The sequence below is a fragment of the Rhinoraja longicauda genome, chromosome 9 (genome assembly GCF_053455715.1).
Source record: "Rhinoraja longicauda isolate Sanriku21f chromosome 9, sRhiLon1.1, whole genome shotgun sequence".
Lineage (NCBI taxonomy): Eukaryota > Metazoa > Chordata > Chondrichthyes > Rajiformes > Arhynchobatidae > Rhinoraja > Rhinoraja longicauda.
In genome coordinates this window covers 56,651,082-56,672,729 of record NC_135961.1, presented here as the reverse complement: position 1 = coordinate 56,672,729, position 21,648 = coordinate 56,651,082, and the positions used below count along the sequence as shown (strand labels likewise).

Sequence of the window (21,648 nt, the reverse complement as noted above, 5' to 3'; positions counted from 1 at the left end):
CGACCGATGAATCCAAGCATACCACACGCCTTCTCTGCCACTCTATCTATCTGTGTTACCACTTTCAGGGCGCTGTGGACTTGTTAATTACTGTTAAAACCTGGAGGATTGAGACATGGAGAGGATTCAGGCAGAGGAGGTTTCTATAGAGGAGGTTTTGGCAGACGTACAGCAGAGATGCTGCTAGCAATCACTGACGATTGTTGTAATATCAGAAGCAGCTTGCTGGTGATCGACAGGAACAAACCTGTGCTGCATTAGCCAAGGCCAGCGCTGCCTTTGGGCGATTCCGTGAGAATGTTTGGGAGCGGAGAGGACTCAGCCTTACCACCAAGCTGAAGGTCTACCGTGCAGTGGGACTCACCACTCTTCTCTATGCCAGTGAGACTTGGACTGTCTACAGCAGACATGCCAAACAGCTCAACCACTTTCACTTGAGCTGCCTACGTAGACTCCTTCACATCAATCAGGTGGCAGGACAAAATTCCCGACACAGAGGTCTTGGAACGGGCCGGAATCCCCAGCGTTCACACCCTCCTAAGGAAAGCCCAAGCCAGATGGGCAGGCCATGTCGTCAGAATGCCCGAGAGTCAACTGCCAAAACAGCTTCTGTATGGAGAACTGTGTCAGGGCAAGCGCTCAGTAGGAGGACAGAAGAAATGGTTTAAGGACCGCCTCAAAGTGTCCCTCAAAGACTTGGACATCAACCTCAGCACTTGGGAGTCTCTTGCTCTGGACCGTCCAACCTGGTGTAGCAAGCTCACCACAGGAGCCCGTGCAGCAGAGAAACAGACGCACTGCAGAGTCCCAGAGGAAACGCACCGCGCACAAGGCCCGGGCTACCTCCACTTCCACTGCAGCACCCATCCACTTGTGTCCTACGTGTGGGCCCGGATTGGCCTCACCAGTTACTTCGGACCCACAGTCCCCGATCCTCCAACTGAAAGTGAAGTCATGGTCATCTTCGAACCCGAAGGACGAACAACAACAGGAAAGTATACTACTAACATCCAGCTGAAATATACCAAAACGTACAAAAATCTGACAATTATGGGACAATAATCTAAAGGCAATTGTTAGGTAGGATCAATTCGAAAATATCTGTTGCAATCAACCTTTGCAAATTCCAGCACTAAACATTTAAAGGAGATTTTAAATGCAGGAACATTGTTGACTGTAGTTCCCTCCACTTTTACGCAGGTTTGACTGGTTCACAGACAAAGATAACGGTTGGTCATTGTTGTATTGCCAGGGAGATAGTTTTGGGGACGGGTTTGTCAAATGTTTGTCACAAGTGAAACCCTGACTGTCTGACTAACAAAAAAAGAAGATGGACACAAAATGCTGGGAGTAACTCAGCGGGACAATAAAAGAATACTGCTACCTAGTGCTGAATCTCCCACTGCGTTGTCATTGGATCAATACTCCATGGGCAGATCCAGTCCCCCAAGAGTCATGCACAACCTCAACATCCTCCATTAGGTTAGTTTAGTTTAGTTTGGAGATACAGTGCAGAAACAGGCCCTTCGGCCCACCCGAGTCCGTGCCAACCAGCGATCCCCACACATTTACACCATAACATACTCGGGACAATTTACACTTATACCAAGTGTACAAACCGAAGTCAATTATCCTACAAACCTGTACGTCTTTGGAGTGTGGTAGGAAACCAAGGATCTCAGAGAAAACCCATGCAGTCACAGGGAGAATGTACAAACAGACAGCACCTGTAGTCAGGATCGAACCTGCGTCTCTGGCGCTGTAAGCGCTATACTGGAGCAACTCTACCGCTGCGCCACCGTGTCGCCAAGATGGCAGTCAATCTGTGCGCAAGCACTGCACACAGGTTCCACAAACAGCACAGAAACCATCAGCAGATTTTCTATTTCTAACTTTTGTAGTAATGAATTGGTAAAGAAGACACTGGGGAGAGCCCACCTGCAGAGGCCAAGGTTCTTTTTACACCGATGTACGAAGGCATCAATTTGAAAGATGGCAGCTCTGTCAATGCACCTCTCCCTTGGCGCTACACTGAACCCACTGTATCTAATCTGGAGATGCTTAAAGAAACATTGATTCATGACTAACACTGACTGGACATTGATATAATATGGCTTTTCCAATATTGGTGTCGATCATGGATTAGTAGCAGGTCTTTTGCCCGAATTTCAGGGATCGACCTCGGAGCTCCAACCGCAGGGAGCCTGTGGACTTTAACATCGTGGAGCTCGCAGTCCCTGGTTAGAGACCGACATTGGGAGCCTGCGGGACTTAACATCATGGAGCTGGCGATCCCTGTTGGGGATCGACCTCGGAGCACCACCCGTGGGAGCCTGCGAACTCTAATATCGTGGAGCTCGCAGTCCCTGGTTAGAGACCGACTTCGGGAGCTCCAAGCCACAGGAGCTACGACCGCCCCGCCACGGGAGCATTGACCGCCGGCTGCGGGAGCTTTGATCGCCCCGACTGCGGATGGTTCGACTGACCCGACCGCGGGAGAATAAAGAGGAAGAAGTTTAGAGTTTAATACCTTCCATCACAGTGAGGAATGTGGGGAATCCGCTGTGGTGGATGTTTATGTCTTTTTTTTTTAGATTTTTAGATTTAGAGATACAGCGCGGAAACAGGCCCTTCAGCCCGCTGAGTCCCGCGCCGCCCAGCGATCCCCGCACATTAACATTATCCTACACACACTAGGGACAATTTTTACATTTACCCAGTCAATTAATCTACATACCTGTACGTCTTTGAGTGTGGGAGGAAACCGAAGATCTCGGAGAAAACCCACGCAGGTCACGGGGAGAACGTACAAACTCCGTACAGACGGCGCCCGTAGTCAGGATCGAACCTGAGTCTCCGGCGCTGCATTCGCTGTAAGGCAGCAACTCTACCGCTGCGCCACCGTGCCGCCCCATGTAGTTGGGTCTTTTATGTAGTTGTGTGTATTGTCGCTTTTTTTTAGTATGGCGGTATGGTAAATCGAATTTGACTGTATCTTAATTGGCACATGTGACAATAAACTGACCTTGAAACCTTGAAACCTAAAGCAATAGGAACAATTTACAATTTTACCGAAGTCAATTAACCTACAAACCTCTATGTCTTTGGAATGTAGGAGGAAACTGGTGCACCCGGACTGAGTTTGATAGGTAGGCATCAAAATTCCTTTGTATAATGTTATTCCTTCCTGGTATATCCATGGACAGGTACATGGACACCACAGCTTTAGCAGGGTATGGGCAAACATGGGCAGGTGGGACTAGTGTAGATGGGGGATCTAGGTGGGGCATGGGTAAGTTGGGCCAAAGGGCCTGTTTCCGTGCTACATGACTGTGGCCTTTACACCAAATCTCTTTCGCACTGATTTTGTGGGGAATCTATTTAAACACGATGATTTGTCAATCCCCTGAATACAAATGATCGAAGCTTTGGCCCAAAACTTAACACAGTTACTGTATCCCCAGAGTATTCCGCGTGCCGCCTGGACTGGCTACCGTAAAAATGGTGGAAATATCACTCACACGAGGCTCTTGCCCAAATCAACAGCCACCAACTGGGTAAAGTCCAAAAGAACTCTTGGAACTGAAGTATTGCATTGTTGACGGAAGCCCTTCACATCTGGCCCAGAGGTAGTGACAGTGTTCTGTCCCTCTCCACATCTGCAGCATTACAAAGCACTGGAGGTCAGCACGGTGGCGTGGCGGTAGAGCTACTGCCTTAAAGCGCCAGAGACCTGGGTTCGATCCTGACAATGGGTGACAATAGACAATAGACAATAGGTGCAGGAGTAGGCCATTCAGCCCTTCGAGCCAGCACCGCCATTCAATGCGATCATGGCTGATCACTCTCAATCAGTACCCCGTTCCTGCCTTCTCCCCATACCCCCTCACTCCGCTATCCTTAAGAGCTCTATCCAGCTCTCTCTTGAAAGCATCCAACGAACTGGCCTCCACTGCCTTCTGAGGCAGAGAATTCCACACCTTCACCACCCTCTGACTGAAAAAGTTCTTCCTCATCTCCGTTCTAAATGGCCTACCCCTTATTCTTAAACTGTGGCCCCTTGTTCTGGACTCCCCCAACATTGGGAACATGTTATCTGCCTCTAATGTGTCCAATCCCCTAATTATCTTATATGTTTCAATAAGATCCCCCCTCATCCTTCTAAATTTCAGTGTATACAAGCCCAATCGCTCCAGCCTTTCAACATACGACAGTCCCGCCATTCCGGGAATTAACCTAGTGAACCTACGCTGCACGCCCTCCATAGCAAGAATATCCTTCCTCAAATTTGGAGACCAAAACTGCACACAGTACTCCAGGTGCGGTCTCACCAGGGCCCGGTACAACTGTAGAAGGACCTCTTTGCTCCTATACTCAACTCCTCTTGTTACGAAGGCCAACATTCCATTGGCTTTCTTCACTGCCTGCTGTACCTGCATGCTTCCTTTCATTGACTGATGCACTAGGACACCCAGATCTCGTTGAACTCCCCCTCCTCCTAACTTGACACCATTCAGATAATAATCTGCCTTTCTATTCTTACTTCCAAAGTGAATAACCTCACACTTATCTACTTGTCTGTACGGAGTTTGTACATTCTCCCCGTGACCTGCGTGGGTTTTCTCCGAGATATTCGGTTTCCCTCCCACACTCCGAAGATGCACAGATTTGTAGGCTTATTGGGTTGGTGTAAATGTATAAATATAAAATTGTCCCTAGTGTGTGCAGGGTAGTGTTAATGTGCAGGGATCGCTGGTCGGCGCGGACTCGGTGGGCCGAAAGACCTGTTTCCGCACTGTATCTCTAAACTAAGCCAAGCTAAACTAAACCAGGTGCTCAGCACTGTAGAGGGATATTTGACTTGAGGCATTAGATGGTCCCTGATGATTGCCCATCAAGTACTGCTGCCACGGAGATGCAAATCTGCCTGAGATGTGGCTGCCACCTCCCTCTTCGTTGCTGCTTCTTAGCATCATCGCCGCTTAGCTTTAGCTATCACACATTGCATAAGATGCCAGTACCTCCCGAGGTACTTTGCTGCCACTGAACCAGGGTGACATTTAGATAACCTTCATCCGATGACGAATTTCAGGTAAGATTCAGTTTCGAGTAGCAAAGTACTTTCATAATTGGCAGTGACACTGGGGGGGAAAAAAAATCCTTTGGTTTAAAAACCTTGGGGTGGTAAATGCAAATTCCGTCAGATCCCGGTTAATCCACGTTAAAATTGACGCTGAGAGCACTGAGCTCTCCCAAAGTAAGAACGAGCTGGAGAGTTTCAAAAGATTACCGAAGTGTGAGATCAGCTATCTTTAATTATCCCACCGGAATGACTTGGTGTACAACTAATATTGAGTGTAAAAAGAACAAAACCTACTAGAACGTGACAACATTTCGCAGCAGGATGTTCAGCTCCCACTGCGGTAACAGTACAGATGCATGCAAGGCAATTATAGGAGTGATATCAAAATGTACTCACACGGACAAAGCAACTTTGACGTTATGAACATTTGTATCCTGTGCTCTGTGTCCGTGGTTTATATATATCACAGCTCAGGTGCAGATATCATCACCATCAGGACACTAACAGGAGTTGGCTGGGACAGTCCCATCCCAAATGCTGCCTCTCCATGTTGTGGTGCATTGGGCCAGGGATTCCATGAGTCAAAGGGGATGTGGCTTCTTTTACCCACCACTGCAAACCCATCCTACCTTGTTCTATCTGCTCTGAAAATCAGACTCTAGTTTTGCTCCTTCTGTTACTGCTGGTCAGTATCCTACCAGTCTGAAGAACTGAAGAAGGTCTGAAGAAGGATCAGTCTGAAGAAGGGTCTCGACCCGAAACGTCAACCATTCCTTCTCTCCTGAGACGCTGCCTGACCTGCTGAGTTACTCCAGCATTTTGTGAATAAATACCTTCGATTTGTACCAGCATCTGCAGTTATTTTCTTACAGTGTCCTGCCCTCAGTGAATGTCGAATCAAGCCGCGTCAAGTCGCGTTTATTGTCGTATGCAGAAACAAAGAACTGCAGATGCTGGCTTAGACCAAAGATAGACACAAAGTGTTTGAGTCATTCAGTGGGTCAGGGAGTATCTGTGGAGCAAAAGGGTGGGTGATGGTTGCAGAACGTCCGTCGGAGAGAGGAAGTAAACCATCAAAGAGGGTCTGGGGAAAGGTTCCTGCCCGAAACATCACCCATCCTTTTTCTCCAGGGATGCTGCCTGACCTGCTGAGTTACTCCAGCACTTTGTGTCTATCTTATTGCCATGTACACAAGTTCCGTAGGACACAGGTGCAAGGAGAATGTAGCAGCATCACCAGCATATAAAACTGCGCACACATGACAGCACACAAAAACATAAATCATACGTAAATTATATATAAATTACACATAAATTCTACAACACAGTGAAAAGAAAAAGGCTGCAAAAGAAAAGACATCAGTGGAGAAATTCAAAATTTGCACGTGTAGAAGAGGTGTACTAATCAGTGGTGACGCGATAGAAAAATATAAATAAAACTATAGAACATTTGAAGCAATATTAGGGTGTGCCAAAATGGGATCTTTCTGGCCAATGAATGAAGCTGGGCTGAAGGCCATTGCTGCTCCATTAATATCTTGTGCTGACAACTCTCGAGGATATTGCAAACACTCAGCCACACAACTTCCAAAGGGATTTTCTACCTTTTATCAGCATGTGACTTTCTTTTACGGTTGTTAACCCTTCGATCGTTCTCTGCCGTGGGCAGAAGTTACTTACCATCCTCATGTTTTCGTCGCTGTCACAAAGTTGACAGATTCTTTCCCGGATAGCTTCTTCAGTGGGCTGAACGGCTACATTTGTTTTGCTGAGCAGAGATGCCAGCTGATGTCTGAATGCCTCCAAATGGCCTTTAACTGCTTTGGCATCGGACCCGCTGGTCAGCAGGCCCACATCCAGCTCCTTGCAACGTTGCTCCCAGCTTCTTATCTCCAGCTTCAAAGATTCGCAAGCTCGATGTGTTGCATCCAGCCTGTCCTGCAAGTTCCTGTTTCCTCTTTCAACGAGCTGCCTATCATTCCTGGTGTTCCCCATTTCCTGAGAGAAAATAATCAAAAGTAAATATATTAATAGCAATCGGGAGTGGCCACGACGCACTAGGGATAATGCAGCAGGTAGGCCATTTAGAACGGAGATGGGGGAAAACCTTTTCAGTCAGAGTTGTGAATCTGTGGAATTCTCTGCCTCAGAAGGCAGTGGAGGCCAATTCTCTGAATGCATTCAAGAGAGAGCTAGATAGAGCTCTTAAGGATAGCGGAGTCAGGGGGTATGGGGAGAAGGCAGGAACGGGGTACTGATTGAGAATGATCAGCCATGATCACATTGAATGGTGGTGCTGGCTCGAAGGGCCGAATGGCCTACTCCGGCACCTATTGTCTATTGTCTATCCAACTGCTGCCTCACAGTTACAGCACCCCAGGTTCAACCCTGACCTCCGGTCCTCAGACCAACTGAAGAACATCCTCGTGAGGGAATGTGAGCAGCTGGAAGTAGTTGTGCATGTAGGCACAATGGACATGGGTAAGAAGAGGAAGGATGTTCTGCAACGTGAGTGTAGAGAACTAGGTAGGAGGCTGAAAAGCAGAACCTCTAGGGTGGTTATCTCTGGGTTGCTTCCAGTACCTCGTGCTAGTGAGGGTAGGAACAGGGAGATGGGGGACCTGAATGTGTGGCTGTGGAGTTGGTGCAAGGGGCAAGGATTTAGATTTCTAGATCACTGGGATCTCCTCTGGAGCAGGGGTGACCTGTACAAAAGGGACGGGTTGCACCTTAATTGGAATGGGACTGACATTCTGGCAGGCAGGTTTGCTAGTGTTACATGGGTGGGTTTAAACTAAACAGTGGGGAGGTGTAGTCAACAGCATGGAAGCGTATGCATGCAGGTAACGGGTAAGAGAATGCAGGAAAGGTCACGTTTATACTAACAGGGCAGGGGGTTGGGAACCAATGCAAGAGGGGCATGCTGTAAAACGAGGACAGAAGCAAAAGGTGGAAGGGAAATAAGAAAAACAAACCTGAAAGCTTTGTGCCTAAATGCGAGGAGCATTCGTAATAAGATGGATGAATTGAATGTGCAGTTAGTAGTTAAGGAATATGATGTAATTGGAATTACGGAGACATGGCTCCAGGGTGACCAAGGCTGGGAGCTAAACATGCAGAGGTATTCGATATTTAGGAAGGATAGACAGAAAGGAAGAGGAGGTGGGGTGGCATTGCTGGTTAAAGAGGAGATTAATGCAATAGCAAGGAGAGACATTAGCTGGAAAGCTGTTGAATCGGTATGTGTAGAACTTCAAAATAGCCAAGGGCAGAAAACGCTTGTTGGAGTTGTATACAGACCACCAAGCAGCAATAGGGAGGTTGGGGATAGAGTCAAGCAGGAAATTAAGGATGAGTGTAGCAAAGTAAACCAGTGACTTTAATTTACAGATAGATTGGGCCTACTAAATTGATAGCAGTGCTGAGAGGAGGATTTCCTGGAATGTATACGGGATGTTTTTTTAAACCAATATGTAGGAAAACCGACTTGGCAGGCCATCCAGGACTGGGCATTGTGTAATGAGGAAGGATTAGTTAGCGATCTTGTCGTGCAAAGCCCCTTGGGCAACAGTGACCATAATATGGTGGAATTCTGCATTAGGCTGGAAAGTGACATGGTTAATTCAGAGACTAGGGTCCTGAACTTAAAGAAAGGAGACTTTGAAGGTATGAGAAGGGAATTGGCTAGGACAGGCAGGCAAATTATACTTAAAGGGTTGACGGTGGAGATGCAATGGCAAAGATTTAATGACCGTATGGATGAACTCCAAAAATTGCTCATCCCAGTCTAGCGAAATAATAAAACGGGGAAGGCGGCTCAACCGTGGCTTACGAGGGAAATCAAGGTTAGTGTTAAATCCAAGGAAAAGGCATATAAATTGGCCAGAGGAAACAGCAAACCGGAGGACTGGGAGAAATTTAGAACTCAACAGAGGAGGACAAAGGGGTTCATTAACAGGGAGAAAAAAGAGCATGAAAGAAAGCTTATAGGGAATATAAAAACTGATTCATAAAGCTTCTTTAGATATGTAAAAAGGAAAAGATTAGTGAAGACGAATGTAGGTCCCTTACAATCAGAGACGGGTGAATTTATAATGGGAAACAAGGAAATGGCAGAACAGTTAACCAAATACTTTGGTTCTGTCTTCTCTAAGGAAGACACAAACAATCTCCCAGAAATAATAGGGGACCGAGGATCTAGTGGGAGGGAGGAACTGAAGGGAATCCACATAAGTCAGGAAATGGTGTTAGGTAAACGGTTGGGACTGAAGGCAGATAAATCCTCAGGGCCTGATGGTCTGCATCCCAGAGTACTCAAGGAGGTGGCCCTAGATATCGTGCATTGTATTGGTGATCATTTTCCAATGTTCTCTCGACTCTGGATCAGTTCCTGTGGACTGGAGGGTAGCCAATGTAACTCCACTTTTTAAGAAAGGAGAGAGAGAGAGAAAACGGGGAATTGTAGACCAATTTGCCTGGGGAAGATGCTGGAGTCGATTATTAAAGATGTTATAGCAGCGCATGTGGAAAGCAGTGACAGGATCGGTCAAAGTCAGCATGGATTTATGAAGGGGAAATCATGCTTGACTAATCTTCTGGAAATTTTTGAGGATGTAATAAGTAGAATGGATAAGGGCGAGCCAGTGGATGTGGTGTATCTGGACTTTCAAAAAGCCTTTGACAAGGTCCCACACAAGAGATTAGTGTGTAAAATTAGAGCACATGGTATTGGGGGTAGGGTATTGACATGGATAGAGAACTGGCTGGCAGACAGGAAGCAAAGAGCAGGAATTAACGGGTCCCTTTCAGAATGGCAGGCAGTGACTAGTGGGATGCCGCAATGCTCAGTGCTGGGACCCCAATTATTTATAATATATATTAATGATTTAGACGAAGGAATTAAATGTGACATTTCCAAGTTTGCGGATGACACAAAGCTGGGTGGCAGTGTGAGCTGCGATGAGGCTGCAGGGTGACTTGGATAGGTTGGGAGAGTGGGCAGATGCAGTATAATGTGGATAAATGTGAGGATATGCACTTTGGTGGCAAGAACAGGAAGGCAGATTATCTGAATGGTGTCAGATTAGGAAAAGGGGAGGTGCAACGAGACCTGGGTGTGTTTGTACATCAGTCACTGAAAGTAAGCATGCAGCTACAGCAGGCAGTGAAGAAAGCTGATGGCATGTTGGCCTTCATTGCGAGAGGATTTGAGTTTAGGAGCAAGGAGGTCCTACTGCAGTTGCACAGGGCCCTGGTGAGACCACACCTGGAGTATTGTGTGCAATTTTGGTCTCCTAATTTGAGGAAGGACATTATTGCTATTCAGGGAGTGCAGAGTAGGTTCACCAGGTTAATTCCTGGAATGGCAGGACTGACATATGATGAAAGAATGGGTCGACTTGGCTTGTAATCACTGGAATTTAGAAGGATGAGAGAGAATCTTATAGAGACATATAAAATTCTTAAAGGATTGGACAGGCTAGATGCAAGAAGATTGTTCCCGATGTTGGGGGAGTCCAGAACCAGGGGTCACAGTTTAAGAATAAGGGGTAAACGACTATTGACTATTGGTAGGCCATTTAGGACTGAGATGAGTAAAAACTTCTTCACCCAGAGAGTTGTGAATCTGTGGAATTCTCTGCCACAGAAGGCAGTGGAGGCCAATTCACTGGATGTTTTCAAGAAAGAGTTAGATGTAGCTCTTTGAGCTAAAGGAATCAAAGGGTATGGGGAAAATGCAGGAACGGGGTACTGATTTTAGATGATCAGCCATGATCATAAAGAATGGCGGTGCTGGCTCGAAGGGCCGAATGGTCCACTCCTGCATCTATTTTCTATGGTTTCTATGTTCTGTTTTCTATGTTCTATGTTTTCTATGCTGTCTTTATGTCGATTTATTATTGTCACATTTACCAAGATGTAGTGGAACAAATTGTTTGCCTGCTATCCAGTTATATCCCACTGTGCATGAGTACAACCAAGCTGTTCACAAGTACAACAGGTAATGCAAAGAGGAAAATAACCAGGGTGCAGAATATAGTATTACAGCAATACAGCGTTACGGTTACAGAGAACATGAAGATTTTAAAAATGCAAGTGCTCCAATGAGGTAGCTTGGAAGATTAGGACTACACCCTTAACTCATGGGAAGTTCTTTTCAGTGGTACGATAGCAGCAGGGAGAATCTGCACCTGAATCTGGTGGAACATGCTTTCAGGCTTTTGTATCTTCTGCTGGACAGGAGAGGGGAGAAGAGGAAACGATCAGGGTTCAATGGGCCCTGATTATGTTGGCTGCTTTCCCAAGGCAACGTGCAGTGTAGATGGAGCCGATGGAGAGGAGGCTGGCTTGTGCGATTGATCGAGCTGCATCCACAACTTTCTGCAATGTCTTGCTGTCTCGGGCAGAGCATGGAAGAATACAGGTACGTGTAAATGGCGAGTGCTCTGCCCATGACCGCATGTGGGAGGGGACTTTTAATGTTTCTTTTACCCATGCTATTATCCAGGTTAATTAATCAGAATCAAGATAAGCCCCTGCCTACCTTACGAAGGGTCTCCAATTCCTGTGCGTGAGAGGCCACAGCTTTCTGCTCCCTCCCCAGCTCAGACACGAGTCTCATGATGGTTTCTCGGCTTGCCTTTGACTCCATGTCGTGGGCACTAATGACCTCCTCAAGGCTGGTAATCTGGGAACCTTTCCTGCTGCTTTCCTGGTACCACTCTCCGATCTAAGGGGGGGGTGGCGGGGGAGAAAAAATACCAACTCCGTAACGCATTTGAAATTTCAAACAGTTTTAAGAAATCAGACTGAAAAACATGATACGGTTTTGGAAAATATACAGCAGTCACATTTTACTTTTGGCTGGTCGGGGTTTTGTAAATCAGCTAAAATGTAGATGCAGTCTGAACATGGCATTAACTGCGGTCACTGGGGTTTTGATTAATTATCTTACAAGGACTGGTGGCGGGGGAGTCCGCAGCACACAGCTGTGCACCTCTGCCTGTGGTTGTGAAACATGTAGTAATTCTATGCATCTCGATTGAAGCTCCTGCCTCCCACTAACCGACGAGACGGTCTCCCTGGAGCTCTTCTTTACAGCCAGATAGGCTTTGGAGACACGGGGGTGTGACTGCCGTGGGAGAAAACTGGAAACCCAGCACTGTGGGAGGCGGCACGGGGGTGGCACAGCGGTAGAGCTGCTGCCTCACAGCGCCAGGGACCCGGGTTCGATCCTGACTACGGGTGCTGTCTGTACGTTCTCCCCGTGACCTGCGTGGGTTTTCTCCGGGTGCTCCAGTTTCCTCCCACACTCCAAAGACCTACTGGTTTGTAGGTTAATTAGCTGGGTGAAATTGTAAATTGTCCCCAGTGTGTGTAGGATAGTGCTAGTGTACGGGGATCACTGGTCGGTGCGGACTCGGTGGGCCGAAGGGCCTGTTTCCGCGCTGTATCTCTAAACTAAACTAAACCGAAGAACCTCTTTAACAATTATTTTCTTCACTGTTTCCAGATGGCTGCTAGACTGGAGAAGTAGCAGTAGATGCCTTCCACAGACTCTTTGGAATCGCCAGTGGGAACAGAGAAAGGGAGGGGTGTTGGAGGGAAAGGGGAATCAGAATGACAATCTGTAAGGAGCCAAGACCGGAAGTGATTGTAAAATTGGGGAGATGGTTTGGGGTGGGTGGTGTTCAAATATTCTATCAGCCATGATCGCATTGAATGGCGGTGCTGGCTCGAAGGGCTGAATGGCCTACTCCTGCACCTATTGTCTAAAGGAAGGCTGGTGTTAGGGTTAAGGTTCCTTCCTCTGTCCCTTGAACTTTCTCTGACTAGTTTAGTTTAGTTTATTGTCACGTGTATCGAGGTACAGTGAAAAGCTTTTTTGTCGTGTGTTATCCAGAATGTGGAAAGACTATATACGGTTACAATCTGGCCGTCCACAGTGTACAGATGCAGGATAAAGGGAATAAAGGAAATAACGGTTAGTGCAAGATAAAGTCCGATGAAAGATAGTCCAGGGGTCTTCAATGAGGCAGATGGTAGCTTAGGACCGCTCTCTAGTTGGTGATAGGATGGTTCAACGAACCCTCCAAAGTGGAAAGGTTAAAGATGGAAATAAAATACTCCACTCTCTTTGCTCTGGTGGCAAGGATTGGTCCACTGAGCAGCTAATTATGGTGATCACCTGCAAGACAAAGATGCCGCTTTGTTGCAGAAGCTCAAGATCCCTCTTATGTTCCATCAACAAGCCAAATTGAATCAAACCTCTTGGATGATAAGGGTGAGAGCTACATCTTACATTGTCCCAAACCTGATCTAGCATGTGAATTTAAACAAATCATTGCCTCTGATGCCTGTCCCATCTGAGCCCCATTCGAGCAATATCCTCGTCAAATCCAAAATAGTTTTTGGACATTTGAATGGTAACCTCTGCAGTCAGAGGGTGGTGAATCTGTGGAATTCAGTGCCGCTGAATGCTGTGGAGGCCACGTCAATGGTTATTTTTACGGTGGAGATTGATACGTCCTTGATTAGTACGGGTTATGGGGAAAAGGCAGGAGAATGAGGTAGAGAGGGAAAGATAGACTAGCCATGATTGAGTGGCGGAGCAGTCTTGATGTGGGCTGAATGGTCTAATTCTGCTCCGACAATTTATGGACTTATGAAGGTGAATCTGAAATTACACCAACAACAGTAATTCAAACAAAATGTTTTACCTCCCAAAAATGTTGCAGGGAGAAATGGATGGAATAAGGAGGCTAATGTGAAGCCACCTTACAATGTCTCTGCACACAGATTCCCATTACATAGGCCCTGGGGCATGCCTTAAGATGCCTCCGGATCTGTGTAAGGGTGATCGAACAGGGTTCAGAGAGCACCACGCTGTCTGCAACGTTACTTAACTAATTGTGAACCAACCTTCTCCTCGGCAATCTATTTTTGGGGGTATGGGGAGAAGGCAGGAACGGGGTACTGATTGAGAATGATCAGCCATGATCACATTGAATGGTGGTGCTGGCTCGAAGTGCCGAATGGCCTACTCCTGCACCCATTGTCTATTGTCTATTTTTTTTTAAATGAGACCTCCAAAAACCAAAGTTTGAACTTGAGAACTTAAGAAATAGAAGCAGAAATAGTTAGACAGTCCCTTGTGCTAAAACCTAATTCTCAATCTCCGTGCCACTTTCCTGCACAAATCCCGTACCTTTTGATTCCCTGGACACCAAAAACCTGTTGGCTGCTGCCTTGAGTAAACTCAGAAATATAGCCTCCGCCACTCCCTTGGTTAGGATATTCCCAAAAATTCACACCCTATTGTGAAGAAATATCTTTTCACCTGTGTCCTGATGGGCAAACCCCTCATTTTGAGACTCTGGAGCCCTGGTTCCAAGCACTGTGGTCAGGGGAAACACTATCCACGCTTTTATTTAGTCAACCACTCTGGGAACACATAATAATGTATTTTATTTATATAGCGCTTTTCATATACTCAAAGACGCTTTACAGAGATTTAGAGAACATAGGGAAATGAATAAATAGATAAATAAGTAAATAAATAAACGAACAGAGAAAGGAGACAGAAGGTGAGGTGACCTTCAGTGGTTGAAGGCAGTACTGAACAGGTGAGACTTCAGCGATGTTTTGAATGTGGTGAGTGTGGAGGAGTCTCTAACGTTTTGGGGTAGTGAGTTCCATAGGGTGGGAGCAGCGATGGAGAAAGCCCTGTCCCCCCAGGATCTGAGTTTGGTCCGGATGTGGGGGGATAGGAGATTGGCAGCAGCAGAGCGGAGGGTGCAGGTGGGAGTGTGCCTGTGGAGGAGGTCGGTCAGGTTGGATGGGGCCAGGTTATGGAGGGCTTTGTAGGTTATGAGGAGGATTTTGTACTGGATTCTCTGGGGGATGGGGAGCCAGTGGAGTTTATAAAGGACGGGGGTGAAATGGTCACGGATCGGGGTGTGGGTGAGTAGACGGGCAGCGGAGTTTTGAATGTATTGAAGTTTACTGATGATTTTTGAGGGTGCGCCATAGAGGAGGCTGTTGCAGTAGTCCAGACGGGAGGTGATGAAGGCGTGGATGAGGGTTTCTGCAGCTGTGGAGGAGAGGGATGGACGGAGACGGGCAATGTTTTTGAGGTGGAAGAAGGCTGTCTTTGTGATGTGTTTGATGTGTTTGTCGAAGGAGAGGGCTTGATCAAAGATGATTCCAAGATTCCGGATGTGAGGTGAGGTGGATACTGGGAGACCATCAATGTTGAGGATGAAGTTTTGGGTGGATTTGGTGAGCGTTTTTGGACCAATGATGATGATTTCAGATTTGTTGCAATTGAGTTTGAGGAAATTTGATGTGCATTTCAGTGATCAGCAATCCAGAGATCCAAGTTTAAATCCCACCGTGACTGTGGTAAAATTTAACTAAAGTGAATAATGAGGGATTTTAGTAGTCATTAATAATAATAATAATAATAATAATAATAATAATAATGACTCCTAAATTAAGGGATTGTCATTTTAAACCTTTCTGGTTTATTAATGTTCTTCAGGGAAGGAAACCTATCATCCTTGTCCTATCTGCTTATATGTGACTTCTAACCTACCAACGTGGTTGGCTCTTAAATGGCCTGAGAAAGCCATCAATTCATGGGAATAAGGGATGGCCTTTGCAGTGACGATCTGATGTCAAAAACTGAATGGTTAAAAAAAAAAATTGGAAGTGATGATTTGGCATTAACTATTTGAGTAATTTGAAGCTTAACATGTGGTAAAGTATATCATAGTGATACAGCATGGAAACAAGCCCTTCAGCCCAACTTGCCCACACCAGCCAACATGTCCCAGCTACACTAGTCCCATCTGCCTGCGTTTGGCTGATATCCCTCCAAACCTGTCCTATCCATGTACCTGTCTAGCTGCTTGGTAAACGTTGGGATAGTCCCTGCCTCAACTACCTCCTCTGGCAGGTAGTTCCATATATCCACCGGCCTTTGTGTGTAAAGGTTACCTGTTAAATCTTTTCCCTTTCACCTTGAACCAATGTCCTCTGGTCCTCGATTCACCTACTCTGGGCAAGAGACTCTTTCTTGTGCATCTATTCCTCTCGTGAGTTCATACACATAATATACATAAGATTTGTCGGAGGATTTGGGGACTTGGGACCCCTATTTCCAAAGTTTTGAGCTCCGAGTTTTATATGTTTGGGGGAAATCAAGCCTTGTAAACATGATGTCCATATTAGGCAACTAAGAGGATGGGAGAAGGTGAATCGGATGGAATTTTGGCCTCCTTTCATCTAACATTTCCTGCATTCCAATGATCTGGACTGAGTTACCTCATTTGAGCCAGGATTGCAACAGATCCAGTGCAAGGCTTATAAGTGGGAAAGGGGAGTCTGCCAAGATATCCGAGGAAGGCTGGAACACGCTGACCCCAGAGAAAAAAAATCAATCGAGAGACAAAAACCTGGCAAGCAGGATAAAGGAGACTTTAAAACAAAGGTAGAATGACTTATCCCAGATGGTGATACATCCCCTAATATGGTCACAGTCCTCTTCGCACATGTTATCCTATGCCTGACCTCTACGTTGTTGGCCTGAGATGACTTGTCAAGACTTAGGCCATCAGAGAAAGAATTGTGTACCAAGGTCGCCCATTCTCAATTCTGAGGTCGCCCATTCTGAGAGTGTTAAAAGTTGGTCAATAATTTAAATAAACCGATGTAATTAGTGTTAAAATAATGAATAATTGGACAATCTGAATGAAACAACATTGTGTAATGAAGAGTACTTTGGGAACCCAATACCTGTTTTTCTTCATAGATGTGTAGGATGGAACTGCAGATGCTGGTCTACACCAAAGATAGACACAAAATGCTGGAGTAACTCAGCGGGACAGGCAGCATCTCTGGGGAGGAGGAATGGTCGAGACCCCTCTTCAAACTTTGTACTTTTTCAAAAGTTGGTCAATAATTTTCCAAATTTGTAGGTTAATTGGCTTCTGTAAATTGTCCCTAGTGTGTAGGATAGAACTAGTGTTGGGTGGTTGCTACTTGGCGCGGACTCAGTGGGCCAAAGGGCCATATCTCTAAAACTAAAACTGAACTAAAAACTAAAATTCTGTTAAAAATTATTGTTAAAAAATGCTTCGGCCAAGAAAGCACACCAACAACTCTACTTTCTCAGAAGGACAAGGATAGTCGGCATGTCTCCAATGACTTACTAGTTTGTACATAAAGCATAGAAAGCATCCTATCAAGATACATTCTACCTTGACATGCTAACTGCTCTACCCAAGACCACAGGAAATTGCCGGGATTTGTGAACACAGCTCATGCCATCACGTGATAACCTGTCTCCATCTACACTTCACACTGCCTGGGGAAAACATCCTACATAATCAAGGACCATTTACACCATGGTCACTTTCTCTTCTCCCCTCTCCCTTCGGGCATTAGTTACAGCAGTTTGAAAGCACATACCAATAGATTCAAGAACAGTTTCTTCCACACTGTTATCAAACTCTTGAATAGACCTGTCAGATGCTGAGGATGAATTTCTAATCTTCCAGTCTACCTCATTGCAACCTCTGCACTTTTTCTATCTGCACTTTCTCTGTAGCTGTACACTATATTCTGTACTCTGCTTGTTTTATCTTTTGCATGACCCGATGGACTCACCGATGGTAAGATTTGCCTAGACAGCACGCAAAACAAAGATTTTCACATGACTCAGTACGCATGACAATAACAAAATATCAATGCCATTACCTTATGTGTTTAACCAAGCTTGTCCTAAAGGTTATGGGATTTTAACTAATTCAACACTGCCAAACTTCAGCTGCCTAGGTTACAGGTTCTGGAATCTCCTCCTTAAATCCAATAAAGGTTTAACCCTAACTCTGCCATTTAACCCTGTGACAGGGTGGTGTCGCTGAGGTTCAGTGAACTGTCCTCCACCTTCGAGATGAACCTCAGTAACTGACCCCATTCCCTCCAAGCCCCTGAGACAAAGCATTGCTTCTGCATCCGTCACTGACCACTCCTCCTCTGGAGATGTACCCTGCACAACCTCCAGTCTCACCCTATACCAGTCTGCTCCTATCTACTTCCCAAGATCCATTATCAAGGCTGGCCTGGTAGACAGATCATTTCGACCAGTTCTAATCCAGCAGAATTAACTTCTTTCGGGAGTTTGAGTCTCTTGCCCAGAGTAGAGGAATCGAGAACCAGAGGACATAGGGTTCAGGTGAGGGGGGGGGGGGGGGGAGATTTAAAAGGAACCCGAGGGGTGACTTTTTCAAGCAAAGGGTGGTAAGTGTAGGGAGTTAGGAGGAGGAGTGCCGGAGGAGGCAGTCGAGGCAGGTATTATTGCAACATTTAAGAAACATTTAGACAGGTACATGGATAGGACAGGTTTAACTATGGGCCAAATGTAGGCAGGTGAGACTAGTGTAGATGGGACATGTTGGCCGGTGTGGGCAAGTTGGGCCGAAGGGCCTGTTTCCACACTGTAAGACTCTATGACTCTAAATAATCCCTTCCACTTTCATTGTCACTGCCATCTCTGGAGTGACGCCGATGCGATCCATACCGATACTTCCAAATTACTTTACAATACAGCTTCTTGATTGGGATGTCAGGACCATTCCATCCCCCACCACTTACCCCTCCCTTCCTGTCACTCCCAGAACTAGGATTTGACATGGGTCTGTAAGGTCAATTATGAGGAATAGGAATAGAATTAGGCCATTCGGCCCATCAAGTCTACTCCGCCATTGAATCACGGCTGATCTATCTCTCCCTCCCAACCCCACTCTCCCCATAACCTCTGACAGGAGCAAAGAGGTCCTTCTACAGTTGTACCGGGCCCTGGTGAGACCGCACCTGGAGTACTGTGTGCAGTTTTGGTCTCCAAATTTGAGGAAGGATATTCTTGCTATGGAGGGCGTGCAGCGTAGGTTCACTAGGTTAATTCCCGGAATGGCGGGACTGTCGTATGTTGAAAGGCTGGAGCGATTGGGCTTGTATACACTGGAATTTAGAAGGATGAGGGGGGATCTTATTGAAACATATAAGATAATTAGGGGATTGGACACATTAGAGGCAGGAAACATGTTCCCAATGTTGGGGGAGTCCAGAACAAGGGGCCACAGTTTAAGAATAAGGGGTAGGCCATTTAGAACGGAGATGAGGAAGAACTTTTTCAGTCAGAGAGTGGTGACGGTGTGGAATTCTCTGCCTCAGAAGGCAGTGGAGGCCAGTTCGTTGGATGCTTTCAAGAGAGAGCTGGATAGAGCTCTTAAGGATAGCGGAGTGAGGGGGTATGGGGAGAAGGCAGGAACGGGGTACTGATTGAGAGTGATCAGCCATGATCGCATTGAATGGCGGTGCTGGCTCGAAGGGCTGAATGGCCTCCTCCTGCACCTATTGTCTATTGTCTATTGTCTATTGACACCTATACTAATCAAGAATCTATCTATCTCTGAATGGATCATCATTTGCCAATTAAGCCACTTCCAGGGTGATATCAAATACCAAATAAATCTTCCATCCCCTTTACTTTTGGCATTTTGTGACACTACTTTAATCCCCCCCCCCTCCCCCCTCATCCTCTCCCGTTCGCGTGGCATCTGCCAATTCAAGGACAAGAGACGAAACTATTATATTTTAAAATGTCCACTTTCAAGATTTGCTGAACGCTCCTTCGAGGTTACAACTGCCGTTTAATTGTCCTTTCACATTTAGTGCATTTCTTGCAATGTTTTCTCCTTTGTTTTAGGATGCTAAATGCAGATAGGGCAACTGCTTTATAGAACAAATCCATTCTACGTTGCAGCACGATCCTGGAGTGTCCATCAACTTCCATCTTAATAGTCCACCACACTCCCACTCCGATCTCCCTGTTAGCAGTCATTCGCACAGCTCCAAAGAATTTAAAAATAGGCTTGAAGCACAGTGTCTTATCTTTTGATCAATCTTTGAGATTTAGCCTGAATGGTGGAAATTTACAGGTCTCGAGGTCATTTGGGTTTCTTGTTCAGTCCAGCCAAAAAAGAACTATGCAGATGTATCCCACTTTCCAGATCTCAGGTCCATAACCCTGTTAGTTAAAGTGTGCATCCAAGCAATATCTACACATGCAGTGTACCACTGCCTCTATCTCCCTAACTGGTATAAAATTGAAGACCCCCTCACCAACCTCTGGCAGGGAAACGTTTTCTCCAATTCCAGAGCAACCCCTTTAGGACTTAGCTTAGAATTATGCCCATCGTTTATTGACTTAAGTGTAGAGAGAAAAATGGTTCTTCCAATCCAGGGCCCTCAAAATGTAATATTCCTCAATTAAATCTCTCCCTCAGTTTCTTCTGTTCCAAAGGAAAGAAGGTTAACCAATGTCTTCTCATGGAAAGAGGAAAGGAGAGTTGCTGGGAGGTCAGGCAGCGTCTACTAATGGAAATGGATAGTTGACATCTTGGATCGAGATCTTTCGTATGGACTGAAAGAGTAGAGGGGAAATAGCCAGCATGAGGAGGTGGGGGAGAGGGGGGAGCAAGGGGGATGGGGAAATGAGGCAAGAGCTAGCAAGCGATAGGTGGATACATGTGAAGGGGGGGTTAAATGGGAGATTAAAGGCAGGTGGGGGTGGGAAGGGAGGAGTTGGCAACAGAGGCTGAGAGGTGACAAGTGGGGGACAAAAGGATGCAGATTCTGGAATCTGATGGGAAAAGAAGGTGAAGAGTGGACCTGAATAAGAGTGAATAGCAGAGGGGAAGATGGGGAGATGAGGTTTGAAGATGAAGGAGGGGTGGTAAGGGGATCCATTGGGAAGTATGTGTGGATGATGGGCAGTTGGAGTGAGAGTGGATGAAAGAAAGGTGTGTGTGAGAGGATGAGGGCGGATATAAGAGAGAAAATGAGAGAGGGGGCGCTGTGGGGTTCTACTTCCCCACAGGTCTTGGAATCCTTTCGTCTGTAAAGCATTCCCTTCATCAAATCTTTCATTTCACATTCTTCTGAGTTGAATCACATTTGCTGTACTTTTGTCTCTCTGATGAATCCAATAACGTGGCTAATTTCTGCATCATGTGCCATTTTTATTGTTCTGGCTTCTACTCTTGGTTACAAGATTAAGTCAACGGTGCATATCACAAGAAGCAAGGGAACCAGCACTAATCCATGAGCAATCCAAAAAGGCGGCATAGTGGCACAGCTGGTAGAGCCACTGCCTCACAGCCCCCCGAGGCCCGTGATCGGCCATGACCATGGGTGCTATCTGTGGCGTTTTCACATTCTCCCTGTGACCACGTGGGTTTCCTCTGGGTGCTCCAGTTTCAGTTTAGAGATACAGCGCAGAAACAGGCCCTTCGGCCCACCGAGTCTGCGCCGACCAGCGATCCCTGCACATTAACACTATCCTACACACCTAAAGGACAATTTTTACATTTACCAAGCCAATTAACCTACAAACCTGTATGTCATTGGAGTGCAGGAGGAAACCGAAGATCTCGGAGAAAACCCATGCTGGTCACGGGGAGAACGTACAAACTCCGTACAGACAGCACCCGTAGTCG

At 46.2% G+C, this 21,648-nt stretch overlaps 1 protein-coding gene across 1 annotated transcript in view; it reads right to left on the bottom strand.

Annotated features, from left to right (window-relative positions):
* ccdc170 (coiled-coil domain containing 170) overlaps positions 1–21,648 on the bottom strand; it is an 82,386-nt gene that overhangs the window by 30,806 nt on the left and 29,932 nt on the right. Inside the window, exons 7-8 of the mRNA XM_078405919.1 lie at positions 11,628–11,813; positions 6,764–7,081 (exon numbers count right to left, since the gene is read on the bottom strand). Of these exons, the coding sequence (XP_078262045.1) occupies positions 6,764–7,081; positions 11,628–11,813 (504 nt within the window). The remainder of the gene's footprint in view (positions 1–6,763; positions 7,082–11,627; positions 11,814–21,648) is intronic.